This window comes from Triticum dicoccoides, chromosome 3A, assembly GCF_002162155.2.
Source record: "Triticum dicoccoides isolate Atlit2015 ecotype Zavitan chromosome 3A, WEW_v2.0, whole genome shotgun sequence".
Taxonomy (NCBI): Eukaryota; Viridiplantae; Streptophyta; class Magnoliopsida; order Poales; family Poaceae; genus Triticum; species Triticum dicoccoides.
The window spans coordinates 54,421,565-54,438,874 of NC_041384.1; the positions used below are offsets into that span (position 1 = coordinate 54,421,565).

Below are 17,310 nucleotides of genomic sequence, written 5' to 3' on the forward strand. Positions count from 1 at the left end.
CAGCCGCGGGGGAAGACCAACTCCAAAAAGGAGGAAAAGCGGGATGCAACGTCCATCGCCTTGATCGCAATCGTGGAGGGCATGATGACCAAGAAGGACTCAAGGGAGAGAAGCGTCGGCAAGACAAGGAATAGAAAATGAACGCCTTCATGAAGATCCAGAGGAGGAGGCTTGAGATGGAGGCGGAGAAGCAAACGGGGATGCTTGACATGGAGGCGGAGAAGCAAGCGAAGATGCTAGAGATCGAGCCCTCCAATGCCAAGGCCAAGGCGAAAGAAGTGGCTCTTGCTAGCATGATGACGGGGGTGGAGAACATGAACGTGGACCTCAACACCATGTCGCCGAGGAAGAGGCTGTGGTTCGAGGAGATGCAGGGCGACATGCTCAAGTTCGACGACAAGTGATCTATGGCGACATGCGCCATCCCTTTTTGTATGCCGGCAAGTGTGCTGGCATGACCACGGCCGAGATGGCGTGGTCGAACTCGCGCCCCTATTTTATGTGTTGGCATATGTGCCGGCCGCTGGCAAGTGCGCCAGCAAGAACTGTGTGATGCTCTTTTTGGAGGCTGGCATTGTATGCCGGCCGCTGGCATGGTGCTGGCATGAACTTGGAGCATCCGCTGGCATGATCTATGGCCGTGGGCCTCTTAAAATTTGTACGTAGACATGAAATGGGTCACTTGCATTGGACGCACGACCAACCCCAAAAAAATAAGGCGGACGGCCGACCCAAACGAATGAAAAGCAGACAAAATCGCCGTCCGTTTGGGTCGGCGTGTTGGAGTTGCTCTAAGTGAGATGAGATGGAGCGGATTGGCCTCCGCAACCGCACTCCAAAGCTTGCAAGGGTGGGAGGTTTGATGGCGCCAGCGTAGCGCAACAGCCTCTACAGTAGGCCGCTATAAATAAATTTCGGAGGATAGCAGATAAATCCTGCAATCGCAAGCTCCCAACTCCCCCAAGCAACCTCAATGAGACCTGCAAGAAACAAATACCGGGCGGCAGGAGCGATAAATCTTGGGAACCAGCGGAGTCGATGGCGGCCAAGGGGAGGACCGAGATGGAGGTGGGCGGCGACGACGTCGCCGTCATCACCATCTGCAACCCGCCAGTCAACTCCCTCTCCATCGATGGTCCGTACCAGCAGCATCCACCCTCGTCCTGGACCCCATCCCAGTCTGTTGCTCTGCCTGTTTTATTTCTCTTTTCTGTTGAATTCTCCGTGCGTTCGATAGGAGCAACTATAGTGTATAACTCCACCAATAAAATAGGTTGGTTCGCTAAAGAAACTAAAATAGATTGGTTATCGCCTCAGTATCTGGATCTTGTAGGTCTATTAGCTGGAATACAAGTTGTCACAACGGTATGGAAATATATATTTTAATTGCTAGCTCAATGTATTATTAACCGTCAATGCATTCTATCAAGTCCTGAGCAGTATTTCTTTTGGACAGATCACTCTTTTTAACCAAAATTGATCCCAAAAATCATGCAATCATTTTTTTACTAAATTTAAAGAGGTTATATAGAGACGGGGAAGATTTGATACGAACTAATGAATTCTTTCCAAACAAAGAAATTCTATTTTCAACCATTTTGTTGGCAAAACTGCTAGGCCTAGAGCAATATAAATGCCCCTAATCATCATGTATTATCTCCCCAGCAAATACAACTCGCACCTTACAGATATAGACTTGCAATAGTTAGCACCAAGGCGTCATCCCAAGCCAGACCATGGGAAATAGCCTCCTATTTGTTGTGGCCATTGTAGCCATTTGCGCCATGGCTGTTCTTGGTGCAGGTCCACCAGTACATATCAACAATCCACACATCCAATGGCTTGGCAGGTGGGCGGTGGAAGAGCACGTCAGGCTAGTATAGGACGGGATCAAGTTCAACAAAATGGTGAGAGCCGAGAATGACGATGAGTCGGAACTAGGCGTGCTCCTCCACCTCTTCATCGATGCAACCAACCGAGATGGCAAGGAGCCAAGTACGATGCGGTTGTGGACCAGATTCACGGGATATATAAACCCGATCTCTTGGAATTTAAGCCGGCTAACTGAGGAAAAAAAGCACGATGATCATGTTGATGCAATAATTAATTATTTGACGCAATAAGCAATGTCTATGTGCATTTCGTATAGTACGGAAGTTTATGGACTCAATTTTGTATCTTTGATGTTTCAGTCATATAAAAAGTTTCTTTACAGTCATGTCTCTCTCTTCTAGATTACCTAGTACTTTCTTCGTATAAATAAAGAAATATAAAAACGCTCTTATATTTTTTTACGGAGGGAGTATTTATTTTACTCATTTACTCATTAGCAATTCATCATGGAGAGGATCATCTCGCTCAAATCCAATGTCCCTGGCCAGATCTGACGTGACGTTTAAGTGAGATGAGATGGAACGGATCGGCCTCCGCAACCGCACTCCAAAGCTTGCAAGGGAGGGAGGTTTGATGGCGCCAGCGCAGCGCAACAGCCTGCCTATACAGTAGGGCGCTATAAATGAATTTCGGAGGATAGCAGATAAATCCTGCAACTGCAAGCTCCCAACTCCTCCAAGCAACCTGAGCGAGACCTGCAAGAAACAAACACCGGGCGGCAGGCGGGATCGATCTTGGGAACCAGCGGAGGAGATGGCGGCCAAGGGGGCGACCGAGATGGAGGTGGGCGGCGACGGCGTCGCCGTCATCACCATCTACAACCCGCCGGTCAACTCCCTCTCCATCGATGGTACCGTACCAGCAGCATCCATCCTCGTCTTGGATCCCGTTCCAATCTGCTGCTCCGCCTGTTTTGTTTCTCTTTTCTGTTGAATTCTCTGTGCGTTTGATGGGAAGAGGCGTGATTCGATGCCAAGAATTGTGCTTTCTAGCTGTCGCTAGGCTTACTTAATTTTCACTCCTTGAGGTTGAGGGTGGTGCCTGGTTCAACAAGATTGGAGGTCTGTGTGATACTGGGGCAACTCTCTGGTGGAGGCGCACACACACAGCCACAGCCACTGGTACTCAACTCCGGCCGGCGAGATTCCAGGTCGGAGACGCACACATACACAGCCAAGACAAGGATTTGGTCCTTCAACATTGGGGATTTTTTCTCTCAGCTCACTCTGCTTTGCTGCTGGGGCAGAGGGCCTTAGTAGTAGTACAACTTAGCGCTTTACAAAATCAGAAATTCAGTACTAGTATCTCCTTTGCGCGCGCACAAGCGCGCGCGTTGCTTTTAGCGTGATCTAACTGCCGCCTCTATAGCCAAAACTGTTGCTGTTACCTGTTAGGCTGCTGTTACAACAACTATGCAACGAGTAACATTTAAACTTGACTGTTTTGCCAATATTTTGTACCAAAATCACATGGCATTCTACGAGCCGTAAGTACTGCGTTTGTATCTGATGACCACATGTTTATGCACCAAACAATTGGCCAACATTAGCGCAAGTTTTCTTCTCCTAACATACGCATGTGTAGGATAATTAGATGGAATGTAATTAGAATCTGTTGCCTCTGAAGATTATGCAAAACATTATTGAAAAATCTTTTGGCGATAGTTCTTTTTTCACCATGACTTTTTTTCTTTCAGTACTCCTAAGCTTAAAGGAAAGCTATGAAGAAGCTCTTCAGAGGAAGGATGTCAAAGCTATTGTTGTTACAGGTATTTGTCAGTTCATTTTTTTCAGGCAATATAAATGCCACAACTGGGGGCGCACTAGCCCATGTCTGTGCATTTGAAGAACAAAACACTATTTGTTCCAGTGAGGAAGCCGTTTCTTATTATTTCAAGCCTTTCACAGGGAAAGGAGGAAAATTTTCTGGAGGATTCGATATTAGTTCCTTTGGGGATCTTCACAGTGGAAAAAGTATGTTATACTCGTCTCATTGTGTTATTCTTCTCGTTTCATTACTGTTTGAATAATTCTGTAAATCTCATCATTTTATATATGTTTCTAACAGTTGAGCAGCCAAAGGTTGGTTACATATCAATAGACATTCTCACTGAACTTCTGGAAGGTATATGATTAGTCTGCCTCGTCTCTTCATTCATTACTGCCATTATGTTAAATTATTTTTTGTTGAATATTTCCTGTACTTATTGTGTTAAACAGGTGCAACAAAGCCATCGGTGGCTGCAATTGATGGTCTTTGTCTTGGCGGAGGATTAGAAGTTTCCATGGTACTTTTCTTCTTTATCCTTCCCTAGATCAGTTAAATCAAGAGGTTTTATCTTATATGAATTTTTTTTTGGTGCTATATTAGGCATGCCATGCACGTATTTCAACTCCCACTGCTCAATTAGGTCTTCCAGAACTTCAACTTGGGATCATTCCAGGATTTGGAGGTAAAATTATTTGAATCCTTTTATGCATAAAGTGAAGTGGCTCTTAAACCATGCATTTTCCTGTTAGTTTTTAGCACAGAAACTTTGATGTAATGTTTGTGTTCGTTTAACACTCAGAAATATATTAGGAGCTAACCAACATTCATAATTGCTAACAGCCAATTCTTCCAATTACAAAAAATTGGCAATGCATTAACAGCCCGATTAGCGTCCCACTTACTCTTCACCAAGCTTACAATTTGAAGACACCACATAAGTCCAAGAACCTCCTTTGAATCAGAAAAAGGTGATCTGTTCATTGTTGGCACAGAAAGGAGACAATGCACATAGAGGCAATCAGTTTCTAGGATTATTGGAAGGTGCAAATCAAGTGCCAACTGAAGACACCCCCATCCCCACCTGCAGAATCCAGCGACACATTACATCCTGCATTAACGATCCCAGAGCCCAGCTCCATGGTGGGGGATTCCATCTCTCCTTGACCAAATATCCCAGAGCCTTATGATTAGTAATCCCCACAGGTGAAACAAACAAAGGAGCCTTTCATTCTGGTTGGAAAAAAAGAGAGCCTTTGGTTTGCTGCCACTAGAATAGCCATCCCTACTCGACAAACCAAAGAATGAAGAAACATTGCTCTCAAGATAAAGAACCGATGCTGCAATTGAAGCCTTTCCTGTCTGAAAATCACATCATTTTGAAGGTGCCAAGCTCTTTAGAAGAGGAAGAATAACTTACAGCCAGTTCATGTGTTTTCATTCATCTTTCATCTATACATTGAGGAACCAGTCTGGGCCAGAATTAAAGAAACAATTCTCACCTTGAAGCTCCCATGCTGAACTGAGCGTGTATCGGGGGGCGACTTCGTATAATTGATCAAAGGATGGAAACCATCCTCATCTTCACTTCTTCTGTACCACAGATACTACAAATTGATTGTACAGCAAGGTGCCTCCTGCATCTATTAGATTGCACCACAAGACTTGTCTGTGGCCACTTTCCAAGCAACCATTTTAATCTTCCAAGAAACATCTGTTAGTCAGATTGTATTCCAATTTTTTCTATCTCCATTGGTTGCCCCACTGTTTTGCCCAGGGTCATCACTTCTCATAATATGAGACGGGTACTGAGCATTGCATCCGCATCATGATTTGCTTTTCATCCCTAATTTATTTAAATATGAACGATATGAAATCCACTGTTGCTTTGTATCTTTTCTGTCATATGCTTATCCCCAATGTGAACAGAATTATATTCAGCCTTTTTTTTTTTGGCTTTTCAATGTGATGACCCATATACATAATTTATAGGAACACAGCGACTCCCACGTCTTGTTGGACTGACAAAGTCACTGGAAATGATGTTGGTAAATACTGCTTCGGAGCCTATGGTTTTCTTTTCTGTGGCTGAACTGGTTTAATTCAACTACTTCACTTAACTAAATAACCCATTTTCATCAGCTATCCAAGCCAATTAAGGGCGAAGAGGCACACCAACTGGGTCTTGTTGATTCCTTAGTTTCTCCTAATGATTTGGTGAATACTGCTCGTCGTTGGGCTTTGGATATCTGTGAGCTCAGAAAGCCATGGATCAAAAGCCTTTACAAGACCGACAAACTGGAACCCCTTGGCGAGGCTAGGGAGATTCTCAAGTTTGCAAGGGCTCAAGCTCGAAAGCAGGCTGCAAATCTTGAACACCCACTTATTTGTATTGATGTCATTGAAGAAGGTATAGTTTCAGGACCTCGAGCTGGGCTCTGGAAGGTACTTGATGCTACTTATGCTGTTACTGCTACTTCATTTAATTTTCATGTTGTGAATACAGAATTTTGGATTCACTTCTGTAATGTAAATGCAGGAAGCAAACGCATTCCAGGGCCTTCTTTTCTCAGATACATGTAAAAGCTTACTTCATGTATTCTTCTCTCAGCGTGCAACATCAAAGGTATGAAGGACATTTTTTTTTAATTGTTTACTATCAAATTACACCATGTCTTAACCCTCTAAAATATGCGACAGGTTCCTGGTGCTACAGACTTGGGTTTGATGCCTAGGAAAATAACGAAAGTCGCCATTCTAGGTGGTGGGCTTATGGGTTCTGGAATTGCTACCGCAATGATACTAAGTAACTATCCTGTGCTGCTGAAAGAAGTAAATGAGAAATTTCTGAATGCTGGAATTGACAGGATCAAAGGTACTACAAACAGGATTAAGCCTCATCATATCTATTTTTTGCTGGGAATCTCTTACGTTGCATCTTTGTAATAAAAAGATAAGATTATCTCACTGGTTCGCTTCACCAGCCAATTTGCAGAGTCGTGTGAGGAAAGGAAAAATGACAGAGGAGAGATACGAGAAGGCTTTATCTCTTCTCAGTGGTGCCCTTGGTTATGAAAAGTTCAAAGAAGTGGACTTAGTTATTGAGGCAAGTCTAAATCTTATTAATGACCCGGAATTAATTACAGTCACCCATTTATGCTTATTTCTTTTATTTCTCACAATCGCAGGCTGTTATTGAGAATGTGAAGTTGAAGCAGCAAATATTTGCTGACTTGGAGAAGTACTGCCCTTCCCATTGCATCCTTGCTACCAACACATCTACGATTGATCTTAATCTAATTGGAGAGAAAACAAAGTCCCAAGACCGTATTGTTGGTGCACACTTCTTTAGGTAATGCAGCATATATTGATTGATGCACAGTAATTCTGGATGTACATCCATTAACTGATTGCACCATGTATGCAGTCCTGCGCATGTGATGCCACTCTTGGAAATAGTTCGTACCCAGCACACCTCAGCACAGGTTGTTGTTGACTTGCTGGATGTTGGGAAGAGGATCAAGAAGACACCAATAGTGGTTGGGAATTGTACTGGTTTTGCAGTCAACAGGATGTTCTTTCCTTACACCCAGTCAGCACTCTTGTTTGTTGATTATGGCATGGATGTTTACAAGATTGATCGTGCATGTACCAAATTTGGAATGCCCATGGGTCCATTCAGGTCAGATATATAGTTCTGTATTGTTTTCCTGAATATATATAAGCTCCTACGACATTCTTAACGTTTCTTATGATAGTTTTCTAGCAATGCCAGATGGACTCAGTCTAGCTACTAACTATTTTATGTGTGTATATATGCAGGCTTGCAGATCTTGTTGGTTTTGGTGTTGCTGTGGCTACTGGTATGCAGTACCTTGAAAATTTCCCAGAGAGAGTCTACAAGTCCATGCTAATCCCTATTATGATGGAAGACAAAAGATCAGGTAAAATTTATCAAACAGCACTAGTATATCATGCATATTTGTTCTTTTGCAATTAATGATTGTACTGGTTTCTGAAATGTGTTACCATGATTGACCAACCATTCATCTAGGCGAAGCCAGTCGGAAGGGATTTTACAAGTACGAGGATAAAAGGAAGGCAACTCCTGATCCTGAAATTATGACGTATATTCAGAAATCTAGGAGCATGGCAGGAGTCACTCCAGATGCTGAGGTTTGGTTTGGTTCATCTTTTGATTTTTGGCTAATCTCTGTTGTATTTTCCTAGAGAATTGCGCAGCTTTTTGATGAAAGCATGTGCAGTAATAGAATTACTGTAGCGGTTCATTCTTGGCATTTATTTTTCTGGTCTGCTCTTATGATTCTAGCATTGAGATAGGGATATTAATTAGGAATAGTTCTAAAAAAATGTCTTTACATTTTGTTAACTACTATGTTGCTGGTTGTGTTTTTGTGGAAGAAGCAAAGCAGAAGTAGATATTTATAGTGTCCTGTACTAGCTAGATGAGCAGATATAGCTTGGGGGTTTATATTGAATGGATGGTTATATATAGTGGTAGAAATATCAAGCCTAAATCAACAAGATCCTTGTAGTGGTTAAAGTAGCATTCTTGCAAAAGAAACAAGTTATTTAGTGCTAAAACTTACTGCATAAATATATGCCAGTTGATGAAGCTAAGTGACAAGGACATAGTAGAGATGGTGTTCTTCCCAGTCATAAACGAAGCATGCCGTGTCCTTGATGAGGGCATTGCGGTCAAGGCGTCGGATCTTGACATCGCCTCAATCTTTGGCATGGGTTTCCCACCTTACAGGTCCGTTTTTAAGACACCTGGTCAAATATCCCTCTCACTATGAACCTTACAAGCCCTGTGTAGAGATTTACTAGTAGCAACTACTTAATTGCCTGTCTATTGGTGCAACAACCAGGGGAGGGGTCATGCTATGGGGGGATTCCATCGGCGCAAAATACATCCACGGCAAGTTGGCGGAGTGGGCGAAGCGGTACGGCAGCTTCTTCGAGCCTTGCTCCTACCTTGCCGAAAGAGCGGCAAAAGGGATTCCTCTGGTGAGCATGCGTGCCATTTCATTTCAGCTGAAAACTTTAATGCCTATTTTCTTCAGTACTACTCCCTCCGTTCCAAAATAGATGACCCAACTTTATACTAAAGTTAGTACAAAGTTGGGTCATCTATTTTGGAACGGAGGGAGTAGTAGTTTCTGTTTGTTTCAGAGAATGAAAGCCTGTACCTCAATATTAGACTACCAATTAATTCATCTTGTTCTGATACAGTGAAATGTGATACAGTATATGATACTAAATTTTCATGTGCAGAGTGCACCAGCAGCAAGTCAAGTCAAGGCCCGGCTATAGGTGATGGTAGGTCTGGTATTTCTGTCAGCTGAAGGAAATTATGTCACCGAGTAATAATGCGCGATGAAGGTGGTGATTAGTGTAAGGGGCTGAATAATAATAACAACACGTGAGCTGTATATTAGGAAGCAAAGGAAACCGTAACTAATTGCGGTTGGACCCTTGAAGAGTTTTATGTAATATATGTGCAATGATTCTTAAATAATATTGCAAATATGCTCTGTCAATTCTTTTGTTATGCACCGAATCTGTCCCGCAACAGCGTGAATGTCAAAACCTGAATTTCTGAAACAATGTGTGCTCAATGCGCTGGTGTGCTGAACCTCAACTGCACAACCTAAACCTGAACTCCTTTTTATCTTAGGTAAATACTGCAAAGCTTTATTTATCCAGTTATGATGTTTACAGGAACTAACATAGGATCACAAGGATGGCCTAACCAGACATGGCAGCCAATACCGTGAGAAAGAGCTTTGCGGGAACTCGTTGTGAGCTTCAAAATTGAAGTTTCTAAGTTCATGAATAAAACTACAGAAAAGGAACATACCACTGCCCGCGACCGCCAGGCCATGCTGGGAGGCCCGTCCCTTTGCATTGAATTGCGACCCTAGGCGGCTAGGGTTTCTCTACCCGCTGGCTCTGAGGTTCGAATGATCACTTGTGGAAGGGAAAATGACAACTGACTGTGTCATGCGCTCCTTTCCTGTGGAAAATTTGCATTTCTTGAGCTCCCCGTTTGGATTTGGTGACGAGGGAGAGGAAAGCGACGACACTGCACATTTGTACTGGGAAAAGGAAAGCCTACAACGCTTTCTTCCCATCGCCCACGGCCGGTATGACTATCTCATGATCTGACCCTTTTGGCCTACAATGCTTTCTTTTCACCACCCATGACAGAATATACTCCCTTTGTTTTTATTTCCTCTGCATATTAGTCTTTCGTTGTTGTAAGTCAAACTTTATAGAGTTTGACTAAGTTTATAGCAAACAATATGAAACATTTGGAATAACAAATATAATGGTACTGATTTAGTATTGTACTAGATGTTAATTTTTTTTATAAAGTTGGTCAAAGTTAATAAAATTTGATTGAAGATAAAGCCAAATATACAGTAAATAAAAATGGAGGGAGTAATAATCCCCATGATGTTGTTATGTCAATTAGTTGCTCAAATAAGAGACATGCACCATGAGAGCTATACTTATTAATCTGCAACTTTTATGTCAACATTACACAACTCAGAGAAGAGGGCGTTGATGTTTATTGCTTTGCAGAATACAGTGCTATGGCCTTGCTTTCATTCCCCGAGCGCAAAAAAAAAAAGAGTGGAAAGTACTTGGTTTCGTAATCAACAGTTGAAGAATACATAGATAACTCTCTTGCTAATTCTCTTTTTTATGTTTAACAGATGAGATCAGCAACTGATATTCATAACACTCATCATCATACATAGGGCAGAATGCAGATTTGCAGCACCCGAGCTCCATTGCTATCTATATTTGAACATTTTGAAATTTGTTTTTGAAGTTCCGAAAAACTGGGAAATTTTTCCCAGGGATACATATACACATTCCAAATACCAGTGGCAAGTTTCGGTAGAACCTCGTTTTGTTTTGGGATATAGGGAAAAAAACAAATTTCTGACAGCATACAGGAGAAAAAGGGTGCCATTTCTGTCAGAAATTTCTCTTTTTTGTATTTCCCAAAATACAAAGTATTTCTTTTCCAGATTTTTACCTGGACTTAGGAATATGCGTATGTATTCATGTATTTGTTTTAAGATTTTTTTGCGCACCGGAAGTGTGTTTTAAAAAAAAAAATCAAATACCAAGAGCCATGAAGCTTGGTAGCTGTTGGCACTTTTCGATGGATGTGCGGGTACAAATTTTGTGGTATTACTTCAGTTTCACATACTACCATCCATCACGTGAAAACTAACTTTAACAACATTTTGGACATCTCTTAAAATCAGACCACGGCTGACTTCTGCAGGTTGCCCATTCCAAACAAATTCTCGAACAATTTTGAAGCCATTGGAGGAACCGTCATAGGCACCGGGGCCATGAAATTAGCAATCTTCTCGTGAACGCTGTACCTGAAAACTCACATAATAAACAAGTTAATACACAATTGCCTGCAAGAAAAACCAACTGCACCGAAAGTCACTCTACCTTATCTTTCTGCTCTTTGAAGCGCGGCGATCGACGAGTTTTCTCTTCTTGTTCTGCTTCTTCCTCAGAGCATAAAATGCAGACTCTGCAACAATTGCAGCAGTATGGCTCATACATGCATTCAGGGCTTAAAAAAAAGTAGCGCAGATGCACAATTGTTGGATATGAACTAACCAGATGCTCCATTATCGCATGACTCGAGAAACTCCTTGAGAAGTTGATGGTAAAATTCAGAATCATCAATAAGTTCAGGATCACCTTCCACATCCTTCCCCTGAATTGAAACAAGGGGTGAGCATATGAGACCAGCAAGTGCACTACACATACAGTGTATATATAATTTGATCGGTGGTGGAAATATCCCTGAAATCAGTCTAACTTAATTAATCGGTTAGATTGATAACTGAGTCTAACTGGAATACATAACACGAAATTTGAATAGAACAAAATGGGAGACAGGCAGGCAACAACAACAACAACAAAGCCTTTAGTCCCAAACAAGTTGGGGTAGGCTAGAGACAGGCAGGCAAGCTTGAAATTATTCCAAGTAAAGGATGAAGTATTGCTCAAACCTCAACGGTAGTAGCAGGCTCTGCTGCAGTCTGCAAATTGAATGAGAAGACACAAATTATTCACTATAATGAAGCAGAAATATGACTGGTGGCCCTCATAATAGATGCATATAAAATACCTCCCCAAATACACCGACATCAGATTTCCGCAAGTACATCCGGTCAATCATCCTGCTTGGGTCTCTCATGTAACCAGCAACTTGGTCACTTATGTTCTGTTCTCATACAACATGGAAAGCAAGGGTCTTAGCTTTTTAAATCCAGGCCTGTTCCACAATAAAAAATTACTAGAAGTAGTTAAATAGGCATTCAACCAACCTGATTAAATGTGTGCAACTTTCCTTTCAGTGCAGCAGCTCCAGTTGTGACCTGTGTTTTCCTCTGCCATTTATCTATCTCGGTATTTCTGAATGGGGTTATCCTGTACAAAAATCATGGCATGTAGCAAATTAGCAATCCAGAAAACAAAGGTCTTGTAAAGATGAAACCAATTTTTTATTACTTATAACAGAGCCAAACAAACAATTCACTAACTCAAAGACATGTAAGAGATTATTATAATAAAGGACCAGGGAAGAGTTTAGATCATTAGATGGTCCGTATTAAAGCACAAAAGACATACTACTAACATGATATGGTAAGCATACAAGGGCAGAACTGCACAGTGCTGATTAACAAAAGATCTTCTGCTACGCAAGACACTGTAACACATCGAAGAATATATCCTGCAGTACTTCATCAGAGTTTCTATTGCTGCAAAAGGTTACCTTGTATGCAATTTCTGTACTTGCGACCACTCATCACTCTCTCCATTCGAGTCAGGCAATGTATCTGTCATTAAGTCAGGATTAACGAATGTTTCAAGGCATCTTTCAGAATGAGAAAGACTGGATAGCAGTTCTACCATTCGCACCCTTTGCAGCCTGGTTCTGCTCCAGTAAAGCCTACAGGTAGTTTTGGAAAGCATATTGTGCACAGTAAGAAAACCTGGAACAACTACAGTATAGCGGTAGCATAGCACTGAAGCAAAAAACATGAGCAGGTAAGTGAACCTTCTGCAGGTCCAGCATGCAACCGAGAGTCTGTTTCGATGAGTCCAATAGATCAACATATGCTTGCTCTATCTCCTGATCATGACTGCAGAACCTTGACTTGGATGGATCCTGCAACAACAGAATAAAATATATGTTTCTTCAGAAGTAAAATCAACGAAGACGAAGAAACAAAGGTGCATGTTCTGGCAGTCATATGAGAGAAACAACAGACCTTGGGAAGCTTGTTTGAAGTGGAGAATGCCTTTTGCAGCAAGAATCTCATTTCCAGGGTCTTATCCCATAGCGCCTTCAGTAAACAGCAATTGGATGTAGAGGTTAATAGTTTGAAAGCATAAACACTGAATGTAAAGGATAGCTGTGCAATTGAACATGATCATGTTGAGTAGATGTTATGCAAAGCACATATAAGAAAATACCTTTTGGTTTTTGACTGCCTGGCCTCTTGAGACATCGTCATCCCTGTGTTGCTTCAGGGTTTGAAGAATGCTTCTGCAAGGTAGAAGAGAAGAATATAAGTGAGATGATGAAACAGATTCTATAGTAAACCGTGTGAAAGGGAGGCATGGGGAAGAAGGGCCGAAAGGAGACATTACTGTTGATTGGCCTGGAGGGTGCAATACTGCTGCTCGAGCTCTCCCATCTCACCATCATCCTCCTCCTCATGGAGGCTCTCCTCCTCATCATCCTCATCATCATGGAGGCTCTCCTCATCGTCATCCTCCTCCTCGTCACTCTAACAAGAGAGAGAGAGAGATAGGCACAAAACAGCTAAGCAACCTATACCCCTCAGAGGAAAAGGAAAATGAGAGGGGAGGGTGGTACGGTGGAGGAATCCTGGACGTCGTCATTGGCGGCGCTCCCTGTGGAGAAGAAGCTGTCCTCTGGGTCGGAGTGGTCATCAAGGTGGAGTTCACAGTCGCTGCCTGAATTGGAAGAAGCCTCCGAGGGGGAAGGAGAAGGTGATGCCTTGCGGTGCTTACGTGCAAGTGGCGCCATCTTGTATCGTCAACTAGGCCTGAGTGTTCAGTATAAACCGGAATTTTGGTTAGTACATTTTGGTTTAGTTTTTTTGGACAGATTTGATTATTGACTAAAGCTAACAAAAAATGTCAGTCAAAAACGCAAAGTCGGTATTTCGGTTAATCTAGAAAATCGGTTCAGTGGCCGGTCAATACCGAACTGTACAGGTTCCAGAAATTCAGGTTCAGCACACCAGTACATTGAGCACACACTGTTTCAGAAATTCAGGTATAGACAATCACATGTTTCAGGACAGGTTCACGGTTTAACAAAAAAATTGACAGAGTATATTTGCAACATAATTTCAGGCGTTATTTACAACTTAACAATCCCCAACTTAATGCTATTGTGTTTTGCCAACCATCGTACTCACTGGTGCAAACAGTACGTCCCTCAAGTAAACTGAAAGTCGACCTCCAATCCATGGACTTGTTTTGGCGACAATTTGTCCCTCGTCTCAAAACCGGATGAATTTCGTCCAAAACCAGAGTAGAGAGACAAACCGGCCACGTGGAAGTGGGTTCTCTCTTCTCCTCACTTGCCACCTCATCTTCTTCTTCCTTCTCATTCCCTCTGCGTAGTGGGCATTTTATCAAGCAGTTGGCGTGCTTGCCTGCAAGCTCCATCTATCTATGTACCATCTACGTACGGAACCAGTGCAAGCGCTACTGCTAAAGTCTCCACGGGAGGCATATGAGCAAGCATCCATGTATGACCTACATACAGAACTAGTGCAGGCAGCCAGGGACAGCTGAACAAGGATTTGAGGTGGAGGATGAGAGGAGCTGCGGACTTACGTGGCCTGATTGCTGAGTGACTGCCGCGGTTGAATACGTGGGGGAGAGGAACGCCGAGGTGCGCCGCCGGTCGCCGGAGAGGAGAGCTGGGCCGCTGTCGTCGGCGGCGGGGAGCACGCTAGGTTTGCGGGGTGACGACGCCGAGGAAGGAGAGGGTACTTCCTATTCCGCGCATAGGGTGGGGGGTGGGCCGTCAAGCAAATGCGCACCCCCGCGCGTACATGGGCCTACACGACTGGGCTTCCTGTGTTGTTTTCTTGACGGTTCTTGGAAAGGTTTCGTTCAGTTTTTTTTTATTTTCCTTTTTTGTATTTTCTCTATATCGGTTTCTTCTCGTGTTTTCAGTTTTTCTTTTGTTTTTCCTTTTTTTCTCCTTTTTGTTCGTATTTATTCCTTATTGATTTTCTAATTTTTTAAAAGATCAGGAAAGACTTTCTTAATTCATAAAAAAATCAATTTCATGACCGTTTAAAAGAAATCATGAACCTATTTTAAAATTGCCAATATTTTTTTTACATTTTTTAGCTTCCCGAATATCTTAAATTAGTGAACTTATGTTAAGTATGTAAATTTGTAAATTCACGGATATGTTTTAAAAATATTTGTATTTTAAATATTTGAAAGTTGTAGCTTTGCATGTGTTACGCCTTGTAGGTGATAAGGCCGACACGATGGCCATCAATAGTGCTCCCATAATGGGTGGTATGTGTCCTCGACTTGACACAATGCCTCGTCACGGCATTGAGTCTCCATCCTAGTCCAGCCAACAAAATTCCAACGTTGCGACTATGGCTCGGTGGGTGAAGCCGTCGAAACACTTCATGAAGGTGAAGATCGATGAATCTTTAAGCGGATCGAGCAAATTGGGGGGAGGGGGTGTTGCTTCAAAGACTGTGATGCGTGGTGCAGTCATACTTGGTCCATGCACTTCATGCTCATGCGACTTCATGCATTGTGGTGGCAATTCAACTTTTTTTTTGCAAATGCATGGATGGAGCTCCCTCTTTTCTCTGAGATTGCATGCTTGTGGATATAGGTTCTACAGATGCCTTGTCGGTGGGCAAAGCAGCCAAAACACTTCATGAAGGACTCCCTCTTTCTCTGCGCCTCCAAGCATATTGTGTGAATGACAGCCAAGGTCTCCCTTGAGGGTGAGCCAGAAGTTATTGTATATTTCTTCAAACAAATTAATAAGAATTAGAAGAAATGCAATGCAGATGCTTAGATGATCACAAGATGCACCAGCTCTCCTGGGTAAAATTGTCAAAAACCAGAGGCAGATGATCACAAGTTCTACATCTTTCTCTAGTCATAAAGTGACAATTCATCACGCCGCAACAAACACACTAAGCATTAGATTGATCACAATCATGTAGGGCAGCTCATGTGCGCTTTATACTGAGAAACAAGGAAGAGAAAACCATCCAGATACTACTATGGATCCATAGTCAAAAGAAAACTACTCACTACTCACGAGTGATGATGGTGGCAACAAGGTTGATGTAGATGGCCACCGAGATGATTTCCCTCCGGCAGAGTACCCGAAAATGCTTCCAGATTGGATCACTTTGGAACAGAGAGGTGCGGCGATGGACAAGTTCCAACTCCTCGATATATAGGATTTTCAAAGCGAACAAAAAATATAGGCATCGAGAGGTGGTGGAACGGAGCACCAAGGGGGCACGCGGCCTCACCATGCGACCCCCTGGGTGCATGGGGCCCACAGGGATCCCCCAGGTGGGCCCCTAGGTCCTACAGAAACTTCTCGATGCAAAACTTTTTCTAGAACATTTTTAGATTTTTTTAAGAACCGTAAATTTGTTTGTTAAGCTTAAAAACATACAGAAAATAGACACTGAGCACTGAGTTAATAGGTTAGTCCAAAAATAAATAAAAGTTGTCAAAAACTATTGCAAAGTGATATAAACATAGCATGAAACAATAAAAAATTATAGATACGTTTGAGACATATCAACGTGTTGTTTCAGATGTTTCGGTTCGTGCCTGCAATGGGCCAACAATTGTTTTGGTTAGCACGTGTGTGATCGTATAAGGGGAATATTGGTGCACCCTTGTAGGGATAAATCAGTTCGAATAACTGTGTCCACGGTTACGGACGATTTGAAGCTCGATGACTTCATCATAACACAAGTTCAAGTTGTAATCTCTAGGACTTACCCACCCTTAATATGGTTACTAATAGAGTGTGCACAACTTTAACCAATTAATAAAACTTGCTAACTAAACGCCTCAGGGACTCTTGTTCGGTGCGAAGGAGAATGCAAGGCTCTGTCATGTTTACGATGGGATAGATGCTCAGCGTGGGCGCAACCATGGGGTTGCGTTGCACAACATTTAGTGTAGCTGGTTCTCATACACTTTTTTTCCTTATCTTTGATAGACGCAAGTTGTAGCTTGTCTCTATAAGGGCTAGTGCTTGCTGCCGCTAAACTCCTTGCCCTCTTTTGATACCTGATGCATAAATACTGCGGGACTTCGGTAAGTCCTGCAGCGTACGTCATGTACTCACCTTGCTATAACAAAACACTTACATGTATGGTGATGGACGCCGTTAGCCAGTTATCCCACAGACAACGGTCTGGCAAGGATATGGATGCATTTGCTTTCCTTCCCGTCTTCTTAGCACAATTTGTATTCTTACATGTCTAAGGTTTATTTGCTGTTACCCACGTTTGC

The 17,310-nt window shown here is 42.5% G+C and overlaps 2 protein-coding genes across 4 annotated transcripts; one reads left to right on the top strand and one right to left on the bottom strand.

The window, feature by feature from the left end:
- The first annotated feature begins 1,038 nt into the window (after window positions 1-1,038).
- Window positions 1,039-9,235, top strand: LOC119267061 (glyoxysomal fatty acid beta-oxidation multifunctional protein MFP-a-like). Of its 2 annotated transcripts, none has more exons than XM_037548365.1 (18): window positions 1,039-1,135; window positions 3,590-3,661; window positions 3,801-3,866; window positions 3,961-4,017; window positions 4,113-4,180; window positions 4,264-4,345; window positions 5,653-5,708; window positions 5,803-6,105; window positions 6,200-6,286; window positions 6,361-6,535; window positions 6,645-6,766; window positions 6,849-7,012; window positions 7,088-7,342; window positions 7,483-7,604; window positions 7,715-7,836; window positions 8,289-8,437; window positions 8,553-8,691; window positions 8,959-9,235. In XM_037548365.1, the coding sequence occupies exons 1-18, from the start codon at window positions 1,039-1,041 to the stop codon at window positions 8,995-8,997; spliced, it is 2,175 nt and encodes a 724-aa protein (XP_037404262.1). In that variant the 3' UTR covers window positions 8,998-9,235. The 2 variants fall into 2 exon arrangements, with proteins under 2 accessions (XP_037404262.1, XP_037404261.1); XM_037548364.1 differs by lacking the exon at window positions 1,039-1,135 and adding an exon at window positions 2,439-2,743.
- Window positions 9,236-10,748: 1,513 nt separating this feature from the next.
- Window positions 10,749-14,823, bottom strand: LOC119267062 (putative uncharacterized protein DDB_G0270496). Of its 2 annotated transcripts, XM_037548366.1 has the most exons (14): window positions 14,614-14,823; window positions 13,619-13,811; window positions 13,390-13,529; window positions 13,213-13,285; window positions 13,008-13,082; window positions 12,794-12,904; window positions 12,646-12,685; window positions 12,509-12,572; window positions 12,060-12,162; window positions 11,861-11,956; window positions 11,742-11,771; window positions 11,344-11,443; window positions 11,170-11,254; window positions 10,967-11,093 (listed from the first exon to the last, which is right to left on the bottom strand). In XM_037548366.1, exons 2-14 carry the CDS (start codon window positions 13,790-13,792, stop codon window positions 10,967-10,969), a joined length of 1,218 nt encoding a protein of 405 aa, XP_037404263.1. In that variant the 5' UTR covers window positions 13,793-13,811; window positions 14,614-14,823. The 2 variants fall into 2 exon arrangements, with proteins under 2 accessions (XP_037404265.1, XP_037404263.1); XM_037548368.1 differs by lacking the exon at window positions 14,614-14,823 and having other exon boundaries at window positions 10,749-11,093; window positions 13,619-13,792.
- Between the last annotated feature and the right edge of the window lie 2,487 nt (window positions 14,824-17,310).

What these genes read in the sequence shown, in the direction of transcription:
- LOC119267061 (XM_037548365.1), top strand. Translation starts at nt 1,039, where the DNA reads ATGGCGGCCAAGGGGAGGACCGAGATGGAGGTGGGCGGCGACGACGTC. An exon ending in GGATCTTCACAGTGGAAAAA is followed by an intron (nt 3,867 to 3,960) that starts GTATGTTATACT and finishes TGTTTCTAACAG; the next exon opens with TTGAGCAGCCAAAGGTTGGT. An exon ending in ATGCCCATGGGTCCATTCAG is followed by an intron (nt 7,343 to 7,482) that starts GTCAGATATATA and finishes GTATATATGCAG; the next exon opens with GCTTGCAGATCTTGTTGGTT.
- LOC119267062 (XM_037548368.1), bottom strand. Translation starts at nt 13,792, where the DNA reads ATGGCGCCACTTGCACGTAAGCACCGCAAGGCATCACCTTCTCCTTCC. An exon ending in GGCTGCAAAGGGTGCGAATG is followed by an intron (nt 12,573 to 12,645) that starts GTAGAACTGCTA and finishes ACTTAATGACAG; the next exon opens with ATACATTGCCTGACTCGAAT. An exon ending in ATGCGATAATGGAGCATCTG is followed by an intron (nt 11,255 to 11,343) that starts GTTAGTTCATAT and finishes CAATTGTTGCAG; the next exon opens with AGTCTGCATTTTATGCTCTG.